The sequence below is a fragment of the Passer montanus genome, unplaced genomic scaffold (genome assembly GCF_014805655.1).
Source record: "Passer montanus isolate IOZ18808 unplaced genomic scaffold, ASM1480565v1 scaffold1, whole genome shotgun sequence".
Taxonomy (NCBI): Eukaryota; Metazoa; Chordata; class Aves; order Passeriformes; family Passeridae; genus Passer; species Passer montanus.
The window spans coordinates 9,446,262-9,464,235 of NW_024356504.1; the positions used below are offsets into that span (position 1 = coordinate 9,446,262).

Sequence of the window (17,974 nt, forward strand, 5' to 3'; positions counted from 1 at the left end):
GCAGAACCAGATTAAAACCCATGCAGAGTAATGCTGAAAGAGACAAAGCAGTAGAAAGATTTGACTGTAATTGGCAAAGAGAGAAGTAGCATGCCCTTCTCTTCTTGAAAAAAGATCTGATAGAAGCACAAGGGGCAAATAACAAAAAAAATGCATGTCCAACACCTGTGCATATTGAGCCTGCTTCACAGTGTTTTCTTGCATTTGTTCTTTGAGGGTTTTTCCTCAGATTTATTGCTTGGGGTTACACATACATCATAGAATGCTCATAGATTTGTCTCTGCATAGCCTAAATATGCTTCTCCTTCTGCACAGAGCTTTAGAATATTTCCTGAGGTATAGATATTTGGATTCTATTAAGCCATTAAAAATAACTTCTTTTGAAGCAAATAAACTTTAAATAAATAAAAGAAGCATATCTAGAATATTTTTTAAAAAATCAGAATCTCTTTTTATAGTAGTAATTTTTTTTATCTAGGAAAGATTCACATCATAGGCACCTCTTCCCCCACAGAGTGGGTCTTTGCTCTATGGTGTTATTGAGGAGACTCTGGAAGTGTTACTGCCCTGCTTGGACTGACTGTCACCACCAGCCTTATTTGCAATGCTCTTCTCCTTGGGCTCTTCAGCAAGAACTCACTGCTCTCCAGTGGTGTATTTTCAAGCAGGTTTGAAATCAGTCAGTTCACCTACCAAACAATGATTCTCTTTTTCATGGGAGCACCTCTTATGAAATGTTCATTCCAAATTTTGCCTTGTTAATGGGGAAAAGGTATTTGTGAAAAACAACAAAATTTCCCTTGTGGTTGCACTAGAAATCTTTCATCCAAGTGAAGAGAAATGAATTTAAGTCTGTTTTATTGTAAATATCTCAGTAAAAGGTGCTGCCTGATATTTAGGAAAAAAAGGACCGTAAAATTAACATGCTGGTTTTCTGAATTACCACAAAGAGATGGAGTTTACAACTGCCAGGAAGAGGAAGAGAAGGGAAAGCAGGGAGACACTTCAGAACCAAACCTGCTATAAATTCTGAAAGTCTCCTCCTCAAAGCCATGCTGATGTTAATGTTCTATTGATACTGAAAAGCAGTCGACTTCAAAGTTATCACATAGGGATTTGACACCATTAAATCTGTTAGGGGACAGATTTATTTATATATTTGTATGGTTTTACATCAGATGTTATATTTTCATATCTGTTTTGGAGATATGATAATTAGAAAAGTTAATAAATTGGAAATATTTCCAGTTTATTGAGGGAAATGAGAGTCAGACAATGTAATATGTATAAGAAATGGTAGAAATGGTAGAAGAAAGAGCTATAATTTAGCACACATTTTTACATGTGCTAAATCTTCCCCATTTTTATGGGGAAGCATTAAGAATTTTTGCTTTCTGTCCTGCTTTCCTCTCACCAAATAAAAAACCAGACATACCATAAATCCTGGCTCACCAACTCCAGGTGGGCCAACAGGGCCCGGTCTTCCTGTCAAACCAGTGTCACCCTTCAAAGAAAGATGTACTTTAATACTCCTGATTTAGTATTTTTATGTGTGCAGCATATAACAACTCATCAGGCATTCTGTGATTGAAATATTGGATGTAGGAGAATACAGGAACAGCAGAGAAAATCTGAGTGTTCTCAGAGTTGTACACAACACAAGGCCCAGCAGGCATTGAACTGGGACAGTTTCACAGCTTTAGGGGAGGTCAGTTCTGCATTTGAGAGAGGACAATGTTGAGTCTAAAAAATTAATTATTCCCTTCATGCACTCAGTCATATATCACTTACTGTCCTTTCCCAAGAAGTCAGTATTTCTATCATGGAGTTTCTGTTCTTTTTATGCCCATCATCTAAACCAACAAGCCTGTTTTGCACAGATTAATTTCTGTTTAAGACTACAAATGTGTTTTTACCTAACCATAGCTTTCTTGGGTTGAGTTTATGTCAAGCATAACAATTACTATAAAAAATCCTTTAAAGTATATACTTAAAATGTACTTTTTGTTTGCAACTGTTTGTAAACAGTTTTGATAACATACAAAATACATTTCCGGTACCACAAAACCAGCATTTACAGTCTTGAATTCTCTTGTGAATCAGGAAGCCTATTAGCTGTCTTGATCCTTGTCCTACAATACATGCAATGCAGAAGATGAGATTTTTGTACCTTTGGGCCTGGCAGTCCTATTCCAGTCTCTCCAGGCAAGCCAGGTGGCCCCGGGAGACCTCTTTCACCCTTTCAAAGAACGGAAAGAAAACGACTTTGCTTATAAATTAGTATCTAGGAAAATCAGTTTAACTCACATTGTAGATTAATTTTTAGTGCATCCTGAATTTCCGCCCATTGGAATTGTCTTACACAGTACTTCATCTGTTCATTCTTTCAAAGCTTCAAAATTCCCTTGTGATGATTCCTCTCATATAAAGATAAGAGATTAAACAAAAGGAAAAATGTTTCATATCATGTAAGTGTTGACACTCAACTGTTCTGTGTGTCACTATTGGCCAGTTGGTGCAAAGAAGATATCAAGACAGATAACAAATAATGTTCCTTATACACTTATTTTCAAGTTTTTCTTCAGGACAATATTCCTTTTGAACTACAGAATTCTTCTTGAGAATGTTCAGTTTCAGGAAAAGACTTGATTTGAGATGCCAAACAGAATTCCTGTTTGTCACTTAGGGAAAAAAAAAAGTTTTAAACTGAAAACTGAAGAAGTGCAATGCTAAGTAGTATTCTGTGACTCTACCATATTTTGACTGTTGATTACTAAAGATGAGAGTGTGATTTGGACCTGAATTCAATACAAAGAGCAAAGTAATAAATACCTTTCTTAAGAGCCTTGTAGAATACAAAAAGTACACAATTTGCTATCTGTGTCAAGTTAAATTGTATCCACTACAAGAAGGGTATAGAATGTAAGGATAAAATAATAATTGTTGTGAGGCTATATTAATACCTTTTAACATTAATAAAGAGAAGAAATAGAGCAGTTCTTGCCTTTGCTCCTGGCAGGCCTTCAGGCCCTTGATCTCCAGATTGTCCTTGCAGACCCTATTAAAACAGGAGTGGTTTCAATGAGATCTTTCAAGCAATCATAAAAATGGCAGCTTGAAAAACAATCTATTATTTGCTGATGTCTGCATAAAAATAAGAGTTTGAAACATAGCAGAACTGAAAATTGCTTTGTGATGCATGTATATTTTTAGTTTCTCAACCCAGTAGGAGTTGGTTCTGGTGTTTGGGAGAGAAATTGGCTCTCCTTTTATTGAATACAATTAAAGGTAATCTACAGTCAAGATCTACTGAAACATCTATGATGGGCTAAGCTTCTTGGCCATTAATCTGAGACTATTGGGATGATAAGAGACTAAATATTTTCCATGTACTTCTTGAGGAAATGAAATAGTTGAGACGCTGAAAGAGAAATTAGTGATTCTGGTTTTTATGGAAATGTATTTTCATACATTTCATATAAGGATGATTTATTTGTCTAGATTTCTTCTCCAAATTCTTATTAATTTTGGTGTTTAAGAAGATTTTGGGTGCCTTGAACACAGCAACTCAAAAGATTCCATGTCAGTAGAGGTATGATATTATTTCAGATCTTTGAATCCCAGAGAACCAGGTATTGTTGTTTTCATAGTTAGTTTTTCTTTTTTTTTTCTTTTACCTGTATCCCTCTTACTCCTCTGGGACCTACTGGACCTTCAGGGCCCTGAAAGATAAGTAAAAAAAAAATTATATATTTCTGTATATTTAGATTTTGTCAAAACCACTTTTAGGTAACTTTTTACTAAGGTATCTTATTTAGATATCTTTACATTAAAATTGAAACTAAATTTAAGAGAAGTTCAGCAGCCACAAAGTATTAAGTAAATATTTTAAAATTGACTGGTAATGAAAATACAGTGTAATGATGAACAGAGTTCATTATCAAGGACCAGTAATCCAGGATTAAACTCTATTTGCTCTATTTGAAATATTTAAAGCAATTATGCACTAAATTTTAAATTGGAGTAAGAAATCTTTTTTCATTTTTATGCCTCATTATCTTTGCTTACTATTTCAAGCCTTCTGCCTCTGTTAAAGTAGAGTTTTAGCATTGTTTTAAACAGACTCAGCCTTGGGCCATAAAAGGGATCATATGAAAATGTAGGAAGAGCTCAGAAAGTCAGTAAAAATGGTGTCCTTGCTCACTACATATTTCAAAACTGTCAGATGTCAATTTCCCTCAGCCTTAGAACTAATATATGCCTTAAATCTATCACCACGGCTGTTATTCAGGGAATTGTATTTTTTTTTGTGGTTTAACTGTGTTTCTTGGAAACATAACAACTTTATGGCTACTTACTCTGTCTCCTTTTATTCCTGGGATTCCACATTCACCTCTTTCACCCTGGAAAGGAATAGGAATAAATACTTATGAGTTACATTGGCATATCATCCTTATTCTCTAGGTGCTTTAGTTGAAAACCTAAATGTTATTCTATTCAAGACATATTATAGTAACTGTGCTGTAAGTTCAATGCATCACTATATATCATAAATAACAACAAAGATGTAGGCATCAATTCTGACTAAAAGAAGTACCTTCTCTCCTTTATATCCAGATTTCCCCTGGGAAAACAAAAAAGTAAAGCAGGTTGTGATGCTATATAACCCAAAAGTAGGAACATGAGTATTGGCATGCTTAATATTCTATTCTCTTCAGAAAAATAGTTATTCAAATAGAAAAGATTACTCTGATAAATATGGCAATATTATTTGAAATATTGTGCTTTTTAGTCATGGCAGATGCTGTTGTATGGGTAAATAAATTGTTTTAATGTGTCATTTTAGACTGGGATTCTGGTGATGTAAAAGCAGATCAAGTAAAGTTGATATTTTTGTCTTAGTGAAAAACATGCTAAAATAAAAAAAAAAAAACAAGACAAAGATACTAATTAAAGAGGATATACCGAATAAATAAGAAAGCATAAAATAGAGGAATTCATATGTGAATATATTCAGAATTATGCACTAAGAGACTGGTCCTACACTTACTCCCTATATGTATTTCATTCAAATTTTTCACTGCTGTTATACACAGGGTCCTTCATTTGTCAGATTTAAATAAACCCAGAATGATGCAGGCAGAGTGTACATTTCTGTAATGTTCTTAGATTATCACATCAGAGCATTTCATTGTTTTGGAGGTACTATGTATTATTGGAGAGTATTTTCTAGATCACACATATAAAGAGGAATTATCCTTTTCATTAAGCAATGAGAATGTTTGCAGTTCTTCTAACATTAATGAATCATTAGATGGTAAACCAGAACTGAAATTTGTTCTTATAACAATCAAAAAAGAAAAGGTGGTATTTTGCTTTAAAGGAACACTGCTCACTGGAGAAGGAGGAAAAAAAAGTATTTTTTACCTCTATTCCATCTTGTCCTGGGATTCCATTAAGACCTGGTTCCCCCTGTGAATAATTCAACATCAAGATCAGTGAAATAAGGACAAGACAGATCTTTCTACTAAATCTGAAAAACCAATCACCTTTGCTCCTTTCAGGCCAGGAGCTCCATCATCCCCAGTGCGACCCTTTTTACCCTGGAAACAGCAAAATACAATTCTTATGATATATGTTAATAAACATAATTTTGTTTTACAATATATATGCTATTTTCTGAACAAAACTAGTTTGTTCAGTTCTTCTCTGAGGTAAAGAGGTGATCAGCTGTTTTTGTAACTACCCAGCTTGCTAAGGGGATGTTTCGTTTTCTTCTCAACTCTTTGGAGTGTATGCTTCTGTGTAAGCAATACCTGCACTTTCCAAGTAAAGACAGCAGATGTTAACCCAAACAAAACTACTGTTTGCACACAGTCGAGGGTACATTTTCAGTTCAAGTGCATTGTACTGTGATGCATAAACCCAGGGTGTCTTTCTGTTTGTGTATGTATAGGATATTCAGGTCAAAAGGATGAAGATGGGCAAATTCAGTGTTCTCTTTCAAGCTCTGACACTGTCCCTTCACCTTGAGCAAGGGCTATAAGGTACTATAGTGCTTTTAGTTCAGTATCAGGGGTATAATGTCATATTATTCAGTTCTTTTCCATATGTAAGCCCTTCAGTTTATATCACCAAGCCTTGTATGAAGCAACCCCCTAGATTTGCTAAGGGATCCTATTTGTAAGAATATTCTGAAAGAAGTCCAGTCCACTTTATTCTTGTCTTAGTTGTTCCTAATGCTTCAGTATTTTGCTCTCTCTCTTGCTTTCAAAGAGCTTTTTGGATATTAATGTTTGATTTGAGGCTAGTTAGATCCATCTGCTTGTGTCTGATTGCAACAGGAAAGGTGTTCCTTTCTGCCTTTCATACTGCTGTGGCTCAAAGGAGAGCCTTACTGGACCACACTGTTCCTCCTCCTGTCTGTCCCCACACAGAGGGAGTGTCTCATGGCATTCTCAGGTCTCTGTGCACTTCCTGCTGCTGTGGCATCTTCATGCAATGTAGCCATGGGGGAGTATGTATTGACCCTTGAACTTCTGTTGTCTCAGGATTTGGGTTCAAACAATTTCTTTTAAAAATTTTAACAGTGAATTACATTTTAACTTATACTGTATATCAGTTATTTGAGAAATGACAGCTACTTACGGCAGGACCAGGAAGGCCTCTTTCCCCCTTCTCACAGTTACATGTGTCAACCTGGGGACACTTTGAATGAAAATAGTACAAATCAGCACATTTTAATGGAAGAGATAGAAAACACACAGACACTTCCTTTAAGTTACTGTATGGCTAGTTTAAATACACCTGTAATGAGCAGCAATTATATTTACCTGTTTTACAGAAATCTTTTAACTATCAGTTTACAGCTCATCCAGAATGTGGCCTCCTATACTCCATCCAAAATTTTGTATCATTCCTACTCCTAAAATTTCAATAATCTTGATAATGGCTTTACCTCCAAACTCTTCACAAGGTCAGTTTATGGGTATGCTGTGTCTGTTTTGTTTTCGTTACTATGCACTGTAGAAATAGCCAAGAAGATGAAGTAAAAAAGCATCTTACATCCCTTTACTTAATTCCATTGCATGCAGGATAGTTCATAGTTTAGGTATAGCTAGATCTATAAACAAAATATGTATGGATATATGCTTTTAGTTAATGCAACTCATTATAACACTATTATCTTTCTTTCTCATCTGTCATCTCTACCATTGGGTGTTGCAGTCGAACATCATTATGGTATGTATTTATGTGCTTTTTAAGGTCTTTTTGAAACTTTAAGATCATTACATAAATGCATAGTTATCACAGATACTGGAATTGTTTTTGAAGGAGGGATAAGGAATGTAATTTTTATTTTAGGTTTAGTTATTTGTTAAACCTCTGTTCATCTTGAAGATGTCTATAAGTGAAGGCTTCAAATATCATTCTTATCTGAATATCCATATTAGTCATAATATGTTTTCTAAGGCTAACATTGTGTGTCTTATTACTTCTATATTGATGGAAAAAAATCAACATGTCACTGGAAATGAGTGAAAAATGAAACGTTTGAAAGTTTTGCGAACACTCACAATATTTAGCAGTTTGCTTTAGCTGCTTAGGAGAACATTTTTTTGTCTGAGATAACTGTGCCTTAAATAGCACTAAGATCTTTAAAAGGAAAACTAATTTTATTGTCCACAAAATGCCAGCCAGACCTGTCAATGCCTGCAGTCAGGGTGACACAGCACGGACAAACTGGAAGAACACAGTGGTGGGGCTTTGAGATCTTACCCTTTTTAAACCCTCCCACATAGGAAGAGGGTTAAGGGTTAGAACTGCTCTGTCTTCAGCTCTGCATCATGTTTTCTTTTTCACTGAGTCTGTCAGAGGACATGTCAAGATGTATCAGCAAATTCTTGCAAGCCTGAATACTCACACATTGTTTGTTTTTTTGAAAATACTTTAGGTTAGCAACTTACATTAGTAGTTAGGAAATTAATAAATTATTTATTACTAAATACATTAGTAAATTACCTTAGGATAGCAAATTAAAGCTCTGTCCTGCAAATTCAAAAACATGTTTAACTTGAAGACAATCCCATTAGACTCACCATTTAACCAGCTCCCTGAGCTGACAGTTGTCCTGAATTATGTTTCCATATAATTGTAAATATCTGTATTAAGCAGTAAGTCTGCACAGGAAAAAAACCTTAAAACCTTAAAATATTTACCTCTTCCTCAGACAGGTCTTTCTGTAAAAGACAGATATTGAAAACAACATTAGAAACTTAAAGCCTTAGTCCAACTCTACAGAAAACACACTGCAGAATGTGAAAATAAATAGATCCAGCAACTAGCTAATTCAATTCTAAAATTAATATATTGACTAACATTTAATTAAATTTTAATTTCTAAGAAGCATTCTAGCAATCTCTCCATTCTAAAAAAATAATTTAAATATTTTCAATTCTTATTATAGATTGCTGACTGAAATCACTGACTCTCCATATCCAGCCATAGTTTTCTAAAATTACAACAGTAAACAGGTTAGCTACACATATGGGAACAGTGCACCCACAAACTGCATTTTTTACAATCTGCTGAATGGCAGCTGCTCTATAGTAGGAGTGAAGGATGAATGTTCTACACTTGGGAAATCAGAAGCTCTTGTATTCATACTGTTAAGCACACACAAAATGAGAGCAAGAAGAGCACCCTAGAAAAGATTTGACTTTGCCAATGATCACATAAAGTTATCATCATTGATTTAGCTGTTATTTTTGAGAAGATCTGTAGAGCTGAGACACCCTCATGCAATGCATTCCTCCCACTTTGCACAACTAATGCAAGTCTCTTGAGAGGACATAAATGTGTTGATGAGCAGCAATGCAATACAGTTCTCTAAAATTCTCATCTATACACGTATAGTTATGACAAAGCCATTATTTAAACCAAACAGCAGCCATGTTATTGAAAAAAGGCACCTGAGGATGACTGCCTGTTTAGAAGAGGTGAAATAAAGTGTGTTTTGTTACTTGAGAGGTGATTACTGTGACACAGAAAGCAGGGATAGTACCAGAGAAGATGGGAAGTCTGTTCTTCAGGGCACCAATGCAAAGTAGCAGGCTGTCAAAGTGAAGGACAGGGAGACACAAAAACCAGCCCAGGTGCACGTTCCAGGCCTGTGTGAGATCACTTTGGTGTCCATTTCATTGCAGAAGTCTCCCGGTTGTTATTCATAATTCTAGTTTATATCGCTGTGCATGCTCAGATAAGGACTCCATCCACAGCTTGTGTCACCAGGGTTATAGGCTAGAATATGGCTGTATTCTCCATACTTGGCAGGGAATGTTTTTTATATATTAAGTTTAAATAGAGAAGAAAGACATCCAAACAAAGCTTCAAGCTCAATTTACATATGTCCTCTTGATTATGTGGAAGATTTTCCATGGAAATTTAAAGATGTCTATCACCAAGTTCAAATTTTATCTAAATCAAACTATCTCCATGGTCTGCAAATTTATTTTCACTTCTTCAAGAGCTGCATCTTTTTCTGATACAAAAGGCAGCTTCACTTTCCTACATGCTACAGAATAAAGTACTAGGATGTAAAAAAAAGGGTTTTTTTAAGACAAGATATTTGAAATACCCTTCTTAGGAGGAAAAACAAAGATAAAAATAATGTTTAAATCGAATTCAATTTGCAGTGTCAAATATTTTTGATTACAAGATCTGAATAGTGGGAAGAGAAATGAAGACTGTATTTTGGCACAGTGATCTCATTAATAATTGGGCTACTTTAACATGTAAAATGTACAAGTTTCTTCAATGGTATATTGAAGAATTGTATTTTCAAAATATTGGAAAAAAAAAAGATTTACTTATGTTCCTACCACTATTTCAAATTCTTTCTCATACATACCATTTCTTTGAGAACCTTCTCCACAATTCCTTTCTCCTGGAGGTTGAAAACGAACCTGGATGCTGGGACACTGGCCAGGAGCCGGAGCTTGGCAGCATTGCTAACCTCCTCAGCCACTCTAGTCATTCCCATTGTGAAAAATACAATTCCTTGGTGTTTAGCATCAGCTGTAGCTGCAAAAATATCCGGGTTTCTTGGATGATCCACTCCATCAGTGAAAAGCACGGCTACTTTGACACTACCCAAAGTCCCTTCAGCCATGTAGAGCTGGGTAAGGTTAGTTATGGCATAAGTTGTGTAGGTGCCATGACCTATGTGGGCGATGGGAGCAATGTGGGATTTGAATGCTTCAGGACCTTTCCAGTCATGGAAAGTTTGCTCTATGAAAACAGTGCTGCTGTACTGAAGTAAGGCCATCCTCCAGCGCAGGGTACGTCCAGAGCTAAGCTGCAGACTTTTCATTCTGTCTACTGTTTGCAGTACAAATCTTTTCTGTTGTTCATGATTATAGTCCTTAGCACTTTCGGAGCTGTCCAGTAAAAAAGCAATTTCCAGAATGCAATCTTCAGCTAGAATAAATAGGTATGTAGGTGAGTGGAGCGACTTCATACTAAATCTCATTCTACCCTTACATGTATTTTAGGGTTGAAGAGTGGGATTGAAAAAATGGAAACTTTTGATGACATCTGTGTTCACAAGTGTGAGCCCTTCATGAAGACAGAGCTGATAGAGGCTGAGGGATTTGCTCCAGAACAGATGCCCCAAGGAATAAAAAACTGAAGGTGTGTTGATGTCATGTAGTATAAAATGAGAAATACTGTAGTGGTTTTTAAATTTCATTCTGTCATCTTGCCTGGTATTTCACTGTATATCCTACTGACATAGGTGAAAGTGATGTAGAAGAAAAGGAGGCTTACTGAACAAGACACTGGAATGTGATTTGACAGAGCTGGATTTTGAGTGAGTGAGTGAGTGAGTGAGTGAGTGAGTGAGTGAGTGAGTGTTAGTACTGTTCCTAGTACTAAAACTTGCATCCAGTGACAAAAATTTCCAAAAGCAGATTCTGTAGAGTATTAATTTTCTGAAATACTGATGACATTACTTCTATGAAAATAGTTATATGGGCTGTTATTCTTATGACAGTAAGAGGCTCTCAGCCACATCATAACAAAATACAGATGCTATCTCCTTTTCTGAAATATACAAAAAGGGAGGGAAAAGATGGGAGTAAAAAGATAAAAGTGCAAAAGTAAGGGATGTGCCTTACTACAAGTAGGATGAGGCACACCTGGCTGATTATAAGCATCTAGAAGGCAAATTAACCATATACTACAGAATCCAAATAAATCAGGATGTTTAAAATCACATCTGTTTTAAAATTACAATATTCACCTTGATCACTTGAGCTGGGATATTTTTCTACAATATTTGACAGAATGTGCTTAGGTTTTGATCTTCTCAATCCATATATCTTCTCTTCCCTGAGATTTTCTGCTAAAAATTGTTCAAGTATCCACAAAAGCCACCAGAATCTGAGGAACATCATTTGTTTGTTTCCTAAACAACACAAATACAGAAGCACAGCAGTACAAGGATGATAAAACATTGTTCAATTTTGCTTCAACAGGTTGCTTAGCAGTCTTGTATTTTAAACTAACATCCCTAAAAACAAGCTGATTTTGCTTTCTTTGGGTAAAATCTTTCCAAAACCACACTATAAATAATAAATAGAGACATACTGGTATGATTTTCAGGCATGGTGCATATCGTTCTAGCATGTGACACACTGGAGACAGACTTTTACAAACACACTTCAGTTCTCACTCATTGCCTGGTATTGTTTGTACAAGCCATGGCTGTACCCATGTGGATGCACTGTGAACCCCAAGTGTAATTCACAGGGGTGTTTTTTTTAAACCTGCTTTTTTCATGGCTGACATGCAGAGAAGGAGGTACTGAAGCAAACCTCAGTTTTTCCCTGTTCTCTTTAGTTAAGAACTGATTGCTGTGCACATTTCTCCCTGCTATCCCAGCCCCCAGGCCTCCATAGGGTCTCCCCTATAGAGAACAGTCATGGCCTGAGGGTGCTGTCAAGGCATGAATGTACCTGCTGTGCAGTCCTGGGGACATGGGCCTGGAGTGCTGAGCCTAGGCTCAACAGCTACCTACTGATAGGAATTTTTCCTTCAGAAGGGATTATACCAGTTTGTCCTGGTCTCACATGGACACCCAAAGTAGCTCACAGCCTGCTCAGGGTCTGATAAATCATTCCTGCTGCACTTCAGATTCATTGCCATCCCCCTGGCAATGAATGTGCATACCAAGAGGGCAGTTTGGTGGCAGGAATGAACCTCCCAGGACTGAGCATAAGTCATCTGACTCATAAAATTCCCTAACACAGCCTTGTCTGCAGGGTTTCTTGGCTTCTGATAGTTTAGGGTGGGAATTCCTGTGTCCACAGACACAGACATAGAGGGCAGGGGGTCCTTACCTCAATGCTCCTAAGCAAAAGGCTGTGCAGGGATGAAGGATGCTGCTCTGGGCTCGCTGGCAGCTGCGTTGCCCTCCCTGTGATGGGTGCTCTGTGAGGAAAGGAGGGAGAAGCCGGGCGACGAGCTCGTGTGAGGATCGGTGTCGTATGTCAGGAGGGGCCAGCAGAAACGAGTAAGGCAAAGAGCAGCAATCCTGGCTCCCCCTCCTCCGCACCCACCCGCTCCTCTCCTCCCCCCGAGGCTATGCATGTACATTCTAGGTTTAGCCCCCACAGCCGTTTACACACAAAAATGCTCATCCCTAACTGGGAGATGAATAGAAGAGGGCTGTTCTTACCCCAACACACTTCCCTACACACCCGCCCAGCCCTGTTCACTCTCTTCTCCCATCACTACTATACACACTTTACCCTCATACTTTTGACATCTCTCATGCTTGACTAGACAGCTTTTTGTAATGGGCATCATGTTGTCAACATCATCTTAGCAATTGATGGCTGTTGGATCCCTTTCAAACCTAAAAGATCTCCTCATAATGAGCGCTTACTGTTAACTACTGAACTAAAAAGATATTTACTGTCTCATGAACTTGGCCAACTTAAATTTCAGTTCCCGGTGAAACTGTTCAGGATGAGGTCGTCAAAAAAAGCAGGCCAGTCTGAAAGCCAGTTTCAGTTTCTGCAGATTTGTCTTTGTCACACATCTCCTTTTAAAGACTGTAATAGGGAACAATGACTGACACATAGTATGATGCCTTCAAGATCTAAGCTGGATGGCTAAGGATCCTGAAGGCTATCTCTTTTACCAGTGACTGCAGCTTGTTACCTAATTCTTCAAAGATCCTCAGAAAACTTTTCATTCCAAATTAACATATTAAACAAGTAGGGTTTTTTCACAGAAAAACCTTTTTTCTTTTACTCTGGACTCATCATTTTCCACCAACAAGCACACAAAGAGGACCCATTGCTAACTGCTGTCCTCCTTTCCTCTTCAGTGTCCAGCCAGCTCAGCCCACTTATCACAGGCACAGCCAAGGCAGCTGAGGAGATTGTGGGGAAAGAATGTAGCTTGGCTCCAGTTTAGATACGTGAGAGACAGGACAATGCAGCTGGATGCTGAAGCCATTTGCTATGGTTCTAACCCCAGTTTCTATTTTCCGTATTTGGCAGTAATTAGTCCAAAATTGGTGAACTAGGATGGCTGAAAGCAATTCTACCTATTGTACGGCTGCTTATCCTTACCTAAGCTGAAACTAACTCAGCTACAGCTATTTGTGCCACAATTACAGCTAAGAAAAAATATTCTTTCAGGGCTGGAAACAATTGATGTTTATTTCTCTCCAGCCATGTTGATTTTTCTGTGCTTAGACTGTCATATTCAGATTTTGATTAAGGCAAGGAATGAAAAGGCAATATTCAGGAGCACAAATTATATGGTTAACTGAAATAGGTATAATAAATTTCCCATAGTCCCTAAATCTTATTGAGAAAACAATTTAATTTCAGCAAGAAAAAGCATGTTATTTATGGTTGGAACTGTATGCCTCCCATAAGCAAAACATTGTAATTCTTTCATTTTCACTACTAATTCCTACCTCAAAACATAGCTGGCAAATATTTTTTTAATTAAGTAACTATTCTGCTTGCATGTTTAGTAGCAAGTTCCTGGCTTCAGGATATTTCCTTTTATTGATGAATAATGTTTACCTTCGGGACAATCTTTTCTCTTTTTGTCTTGGCCAGGTGCTACTTTAAAGCTTAGTGAGGCCTCCACATTTTATACCTGTTTGCATGGTATTATTCTGTCCATTCCAGCTATGTGACATAACACAGTACACTTCTAGACTTGCAGTCTTCTGAACTTGTGAAGTTCACAATACCTGCACTATTCTTATAGTGACAGCTTATCAAAACCTGAATGATACCAATGTAAAATATGCATGCCCTGATACATCTGAGATAGCTCTTAAAACTAAAAATTAACAGCAAGACTTCTTGTCTCATGTACGACAAACTCTACTAAGTGCTTATTTAATATTTTAATGGCATTATTCTGTATGTATTTTAAAATAAAATAAATGCCTTAAAACCTATGCTAAGGAACATTCATGCTGTCATTTAAGTATCATAAACTTATTGCTGATTTTTTTTTTTTTGTAAAGGAGTAAAAAAGTGTATTTTTTTCTTGAGGAATCTAGGCATCAGATGCTTCTGCACACAATTAATTGAATTTCCATTCCACTCATATTTATATATATTTAAGTATCTTTTACATCTCTGGAAGATGACACTACAGACTTCTGTACTCAGTTGATGTAAGTTGATCTTCAGTGTCCAACCAGCTCAGCCCACTTATCACAGGCACATCTCTGGAAGATGACACTTCAGACTTCTGTACTCAGTTGATGTAAGTTGGGCCCAACTATCTTACCTCATATATGCTTCCTACATTAGGACTGGTAATCTTTGCAGGAGTCAAAGACTGACATGAATATAAATGCACCAAATGAAGCTGAGATCACAGATATAGCTGCATATTCAGATCTATGGATTTTTTCCATCACTGTTTGAAATCCAAGAGTTCTCAGCTGTCTGATCCCAGTATTTCTAGTCTTTGCAATGAGGTCTAACACTTTTTTCCAAAGAATAGAGGGGCATATGAGAGCTATTTAAAATCACATCTAAATAGGTCATACTCAGTCAAAGGGAATTCCTTACAATTTCAGAACCATGAGGAAAGGCATCATGAAGAAAGATCTGCAAGATCTTTTTGCAAGTGAGTGTGTTTAAGCACTTTTATGAAAGGAAAAAAAAGGGTGATATTTATGACCCTTTGTTGGTGTCATTACCATTGCATAGGTGGTGACAGCTTCAGAGCGACATGAGGTTGCAAGAGCACTTTGCAGGGACACTGAATGAAGAACTGGGGCTTAGATGCCACTTGCTGTGGTGTAGCATGACCTCGTGTCAGCTGCAGCCCTCACTATTGCCTCCTGATGGGCAGAAGTAGCAGCAAGTTTGACAGTTCCAAACTTCTTCCCTAGAGCGCCCTTCTTTGTCTGCCCCTCCCTTTTGTCTGTGGGTGCATACTTTACACAGACTCTTGAGCCTGGTCTGGCTCAACTGTAACTCCTTCCTCCACTGTTTAACAAAATTCAATACGTTATTGAGAAGCCTTGACTAATTTCTCTTAAGATAGAGTAACTAATATCTTCTAGCAGGATATCATGTCACTAGAATGTGACAGAGTCCTGACTAGCCCTTCAGCTGTCCTACATCACTGGATGTGGAGTAATCATGAGCCAGCATAGCTGGCGAAATACCATCTGAATATTTCCATATGCTAAAGGAATACTGAACCAGGGAAGCCAGTTTGTGGGAGCAGCATGAAGCAGACAGACCATGCCTTCAATTTTCCTCTGCTCCGATGGTAATTTTTTTGGTCCCAAAGAGCTTGACACGATGTTCCTGAAATATGTTTGCATTTTTTTGCTACCTCAGTGTGAATAATTCACATATCAAATCTGCTGTGAACTGTTAAAAATACGCATACTTCACACAAACTTCTGGTGTTTCATGGCCTCAAGACAGTCTTGACCATTTAACCTGATTGCATCATGGTGTAATGGTATTTCAAGAGTATTTTTTTCATTATATTAGACAAGTCAGTACATGACCAAAGTGTCCAGAAGAAACAAAAACCTACCTGACTTGAACTTGCAAAATAGTGAAAGCACATAATTTACAACATTTTGAATCCTGACACTAAGGAACAATGTTATAGAGAATGTGATTCACAGTTCTGTAAGTTGTATCACATAGGCAAATTTTGTGAAAAAACAGTTCAGAAGTTCAAATACTTGAAGAAATTGAACAAGAAAATTTTAAAAAATCAGAACTTTACTGAGGATTATATCTCAAGAAAGATAAAAACCTTATTTCACCTTTTGACTACAAAATGTGTTCTAGTGAATTTGACAGCCCAGGATTCAACTGAGCAGTCAGTTAATCATGGTTAATTCTTGACAAATTGACTTCTGTTTGTCAACTCGTGAGGCTACAGTTTAATTTTTTTTAATATGGACTTATGTTCTGCAACTTCGCCTTGTTATTCTGTATGAAAAATTATAATCTAATGGCACAGCCTTATAAAAACAGTAATGAAATCTTGGTGTACACAAAGGCAGTTGCAGAACTATTGATTCCAGCAAAATCAGAATTTTATCTTTGCTTTTTAGTACAGGTCTTGAGCATGTAGACTGAAAGAGCTGATCAAAGTAAATCAGCTGTTTTCCTCTGAACTCACTGTCACCAAAAATGCTGTAAGCAAAGGCTTTGATGGCAGAGACTTGCTCTTTGTATAGTTCCCAACAGATTTTAGTGATTGAGACTGGAGTAGTAAACATGTCTTTTTCTTTTGCAGCTGGTATAAATGTGGGTCTCCATCTTCCTCTTTTTAGATACGGCTCTTATGCAATGTTTTTTCAGGAAGTGTGGCAAGAAAAAGACTCTAACAAGGCATGAAAGGGAGGAGGCTGTGTTCAGTACTTTGCTATTTTATTCTATTTTATCTAGAGACAATACAGCCAAAAACTCACTCTGAGAATTTTAGTGGTAATTAAGTACTCATAATCTGCATGCAGTATCAATGTCAAAGCTTCCGTTTTGTTTTTAAGGTATTTGTTTATTTCTACTTTTATTCTAATAATTTTCCTTTCATTTTCAGTTTCCCTCACCAAGAGATATTTTTCATCTTACAGCCTAAGTATGTAAGTCTATTTATACATAAGCAAGTTATTTTCAAAAGTATTTGAAGCATTTAGCCTAACAAGAGAATGAAAGCATGCTAATAAAATAGTACAGCTACAGTTCTAACATACTAAATGTTTGACTTAACATTTGATGGTACAAACATGAACATTTAACTAGATCAAGAATACTTTCAACATTATTTCTTAAAGATTTCATTTGATTTGCCGCGTTGGTGCCAATGAAAATGTATTTGACAAGTAATTATTTTGAATTTGCCATTACATGCCAGTTACTTCTCATTGTACAGTACACTTCGCATAATTATTTTCTTCCACCTGCATGATTTTCATGTTGATAACTGTAATTAGCAACACAAAACTCTTTTTATAATACAATAAATACATTTTTAAGGAGTGGAAGCTGATATATTTTTAAGGAAGGTGCAATAAATAGCAGATGCATTAATTTCACCTGGCACATTTTGAGAAGATATTTTCCAATAATTTTAAGTGGAATAACTCTGCTGGAAATATAATCAGATAGTTAAAGTGTGTTGCTGTATGTGGTACAAGATATTAGCAAATGACAGAGTTTTGATAGAAAAAGTCATGTTCTATACAGTTCTAAAATTGTGATCCTTTTCATGCTGGGAATAGATTTTGTCTTTCAGAGAGGTGATTATAGTGTTGTAAGGAGGCACAGATTTATCTTACAACCATTGTTGTCAACATAACTCCAAACTTGCATTAGTGTTAGAATTTGATCTTTTGACCTATTTTTAAACAGTTTGTAATGCACATTAGCCTCTGAGCTCAGAGCAG

General features: G+C 36.7%; 1 protein-coding gene across 1 annotated transcript in view; it reads right to left on the reverse strand.

Annotated features, from left to right (window-relative positions):
* The window catches only part of LOC120498535 (collagen alpha-1(XXVIII) chain-like), a 33,095-nt gene extending 21,639 nt beyond the window's left edge, over positions 1-11,456 (reverse strand). The window contains exons 1-12 of the mRNA XM_039701423.1: positions 11,303-11,456; positions 9,911-10,479; positions 8,220-8,240; positions 6,649-6,708; positions 5,550-5,603; positions 5,428-5,472; positions 4,598-4,624; positions 4,359-4,403; positions 3,678-3,722; positions 3,005-3,058; positions 2,171-2,239; positions 1,436-1,504 (exon numbers count right to left, since the gene is read on the reverse strand). Coding sequence (XP_039557357.1) covers positions 1,436-1,504; positions 2,171-2,239; positions 3,005-3,058; positions 3,678-3,722; positions 4,359-4,403; positions 4,598-4,624; positions 5,428-5,472; positions 5,550-5,603; positions 6,649-6,708; positions 8,220-8,240; positions 9,911-10,479; positions 11,303-11,456 — 1,212 coding nt within the window. The remainder of the gene's footprint in view (positions 1-1,435; positions 1,505-2,170; positions 2,240-3,004; positions 3,059-3,677; positions 3,723-4,358; positions 4,404-4,597; positions 4,625-5,427; positions 5,473-5,549; positions 5,604-6,648; positions 6,709-8,219; positions 8,241-9,910; positions 10,480-11,302) is intronic.
* Positions 11,457-17,974: the final 6,518 nt, after the last annotated feature.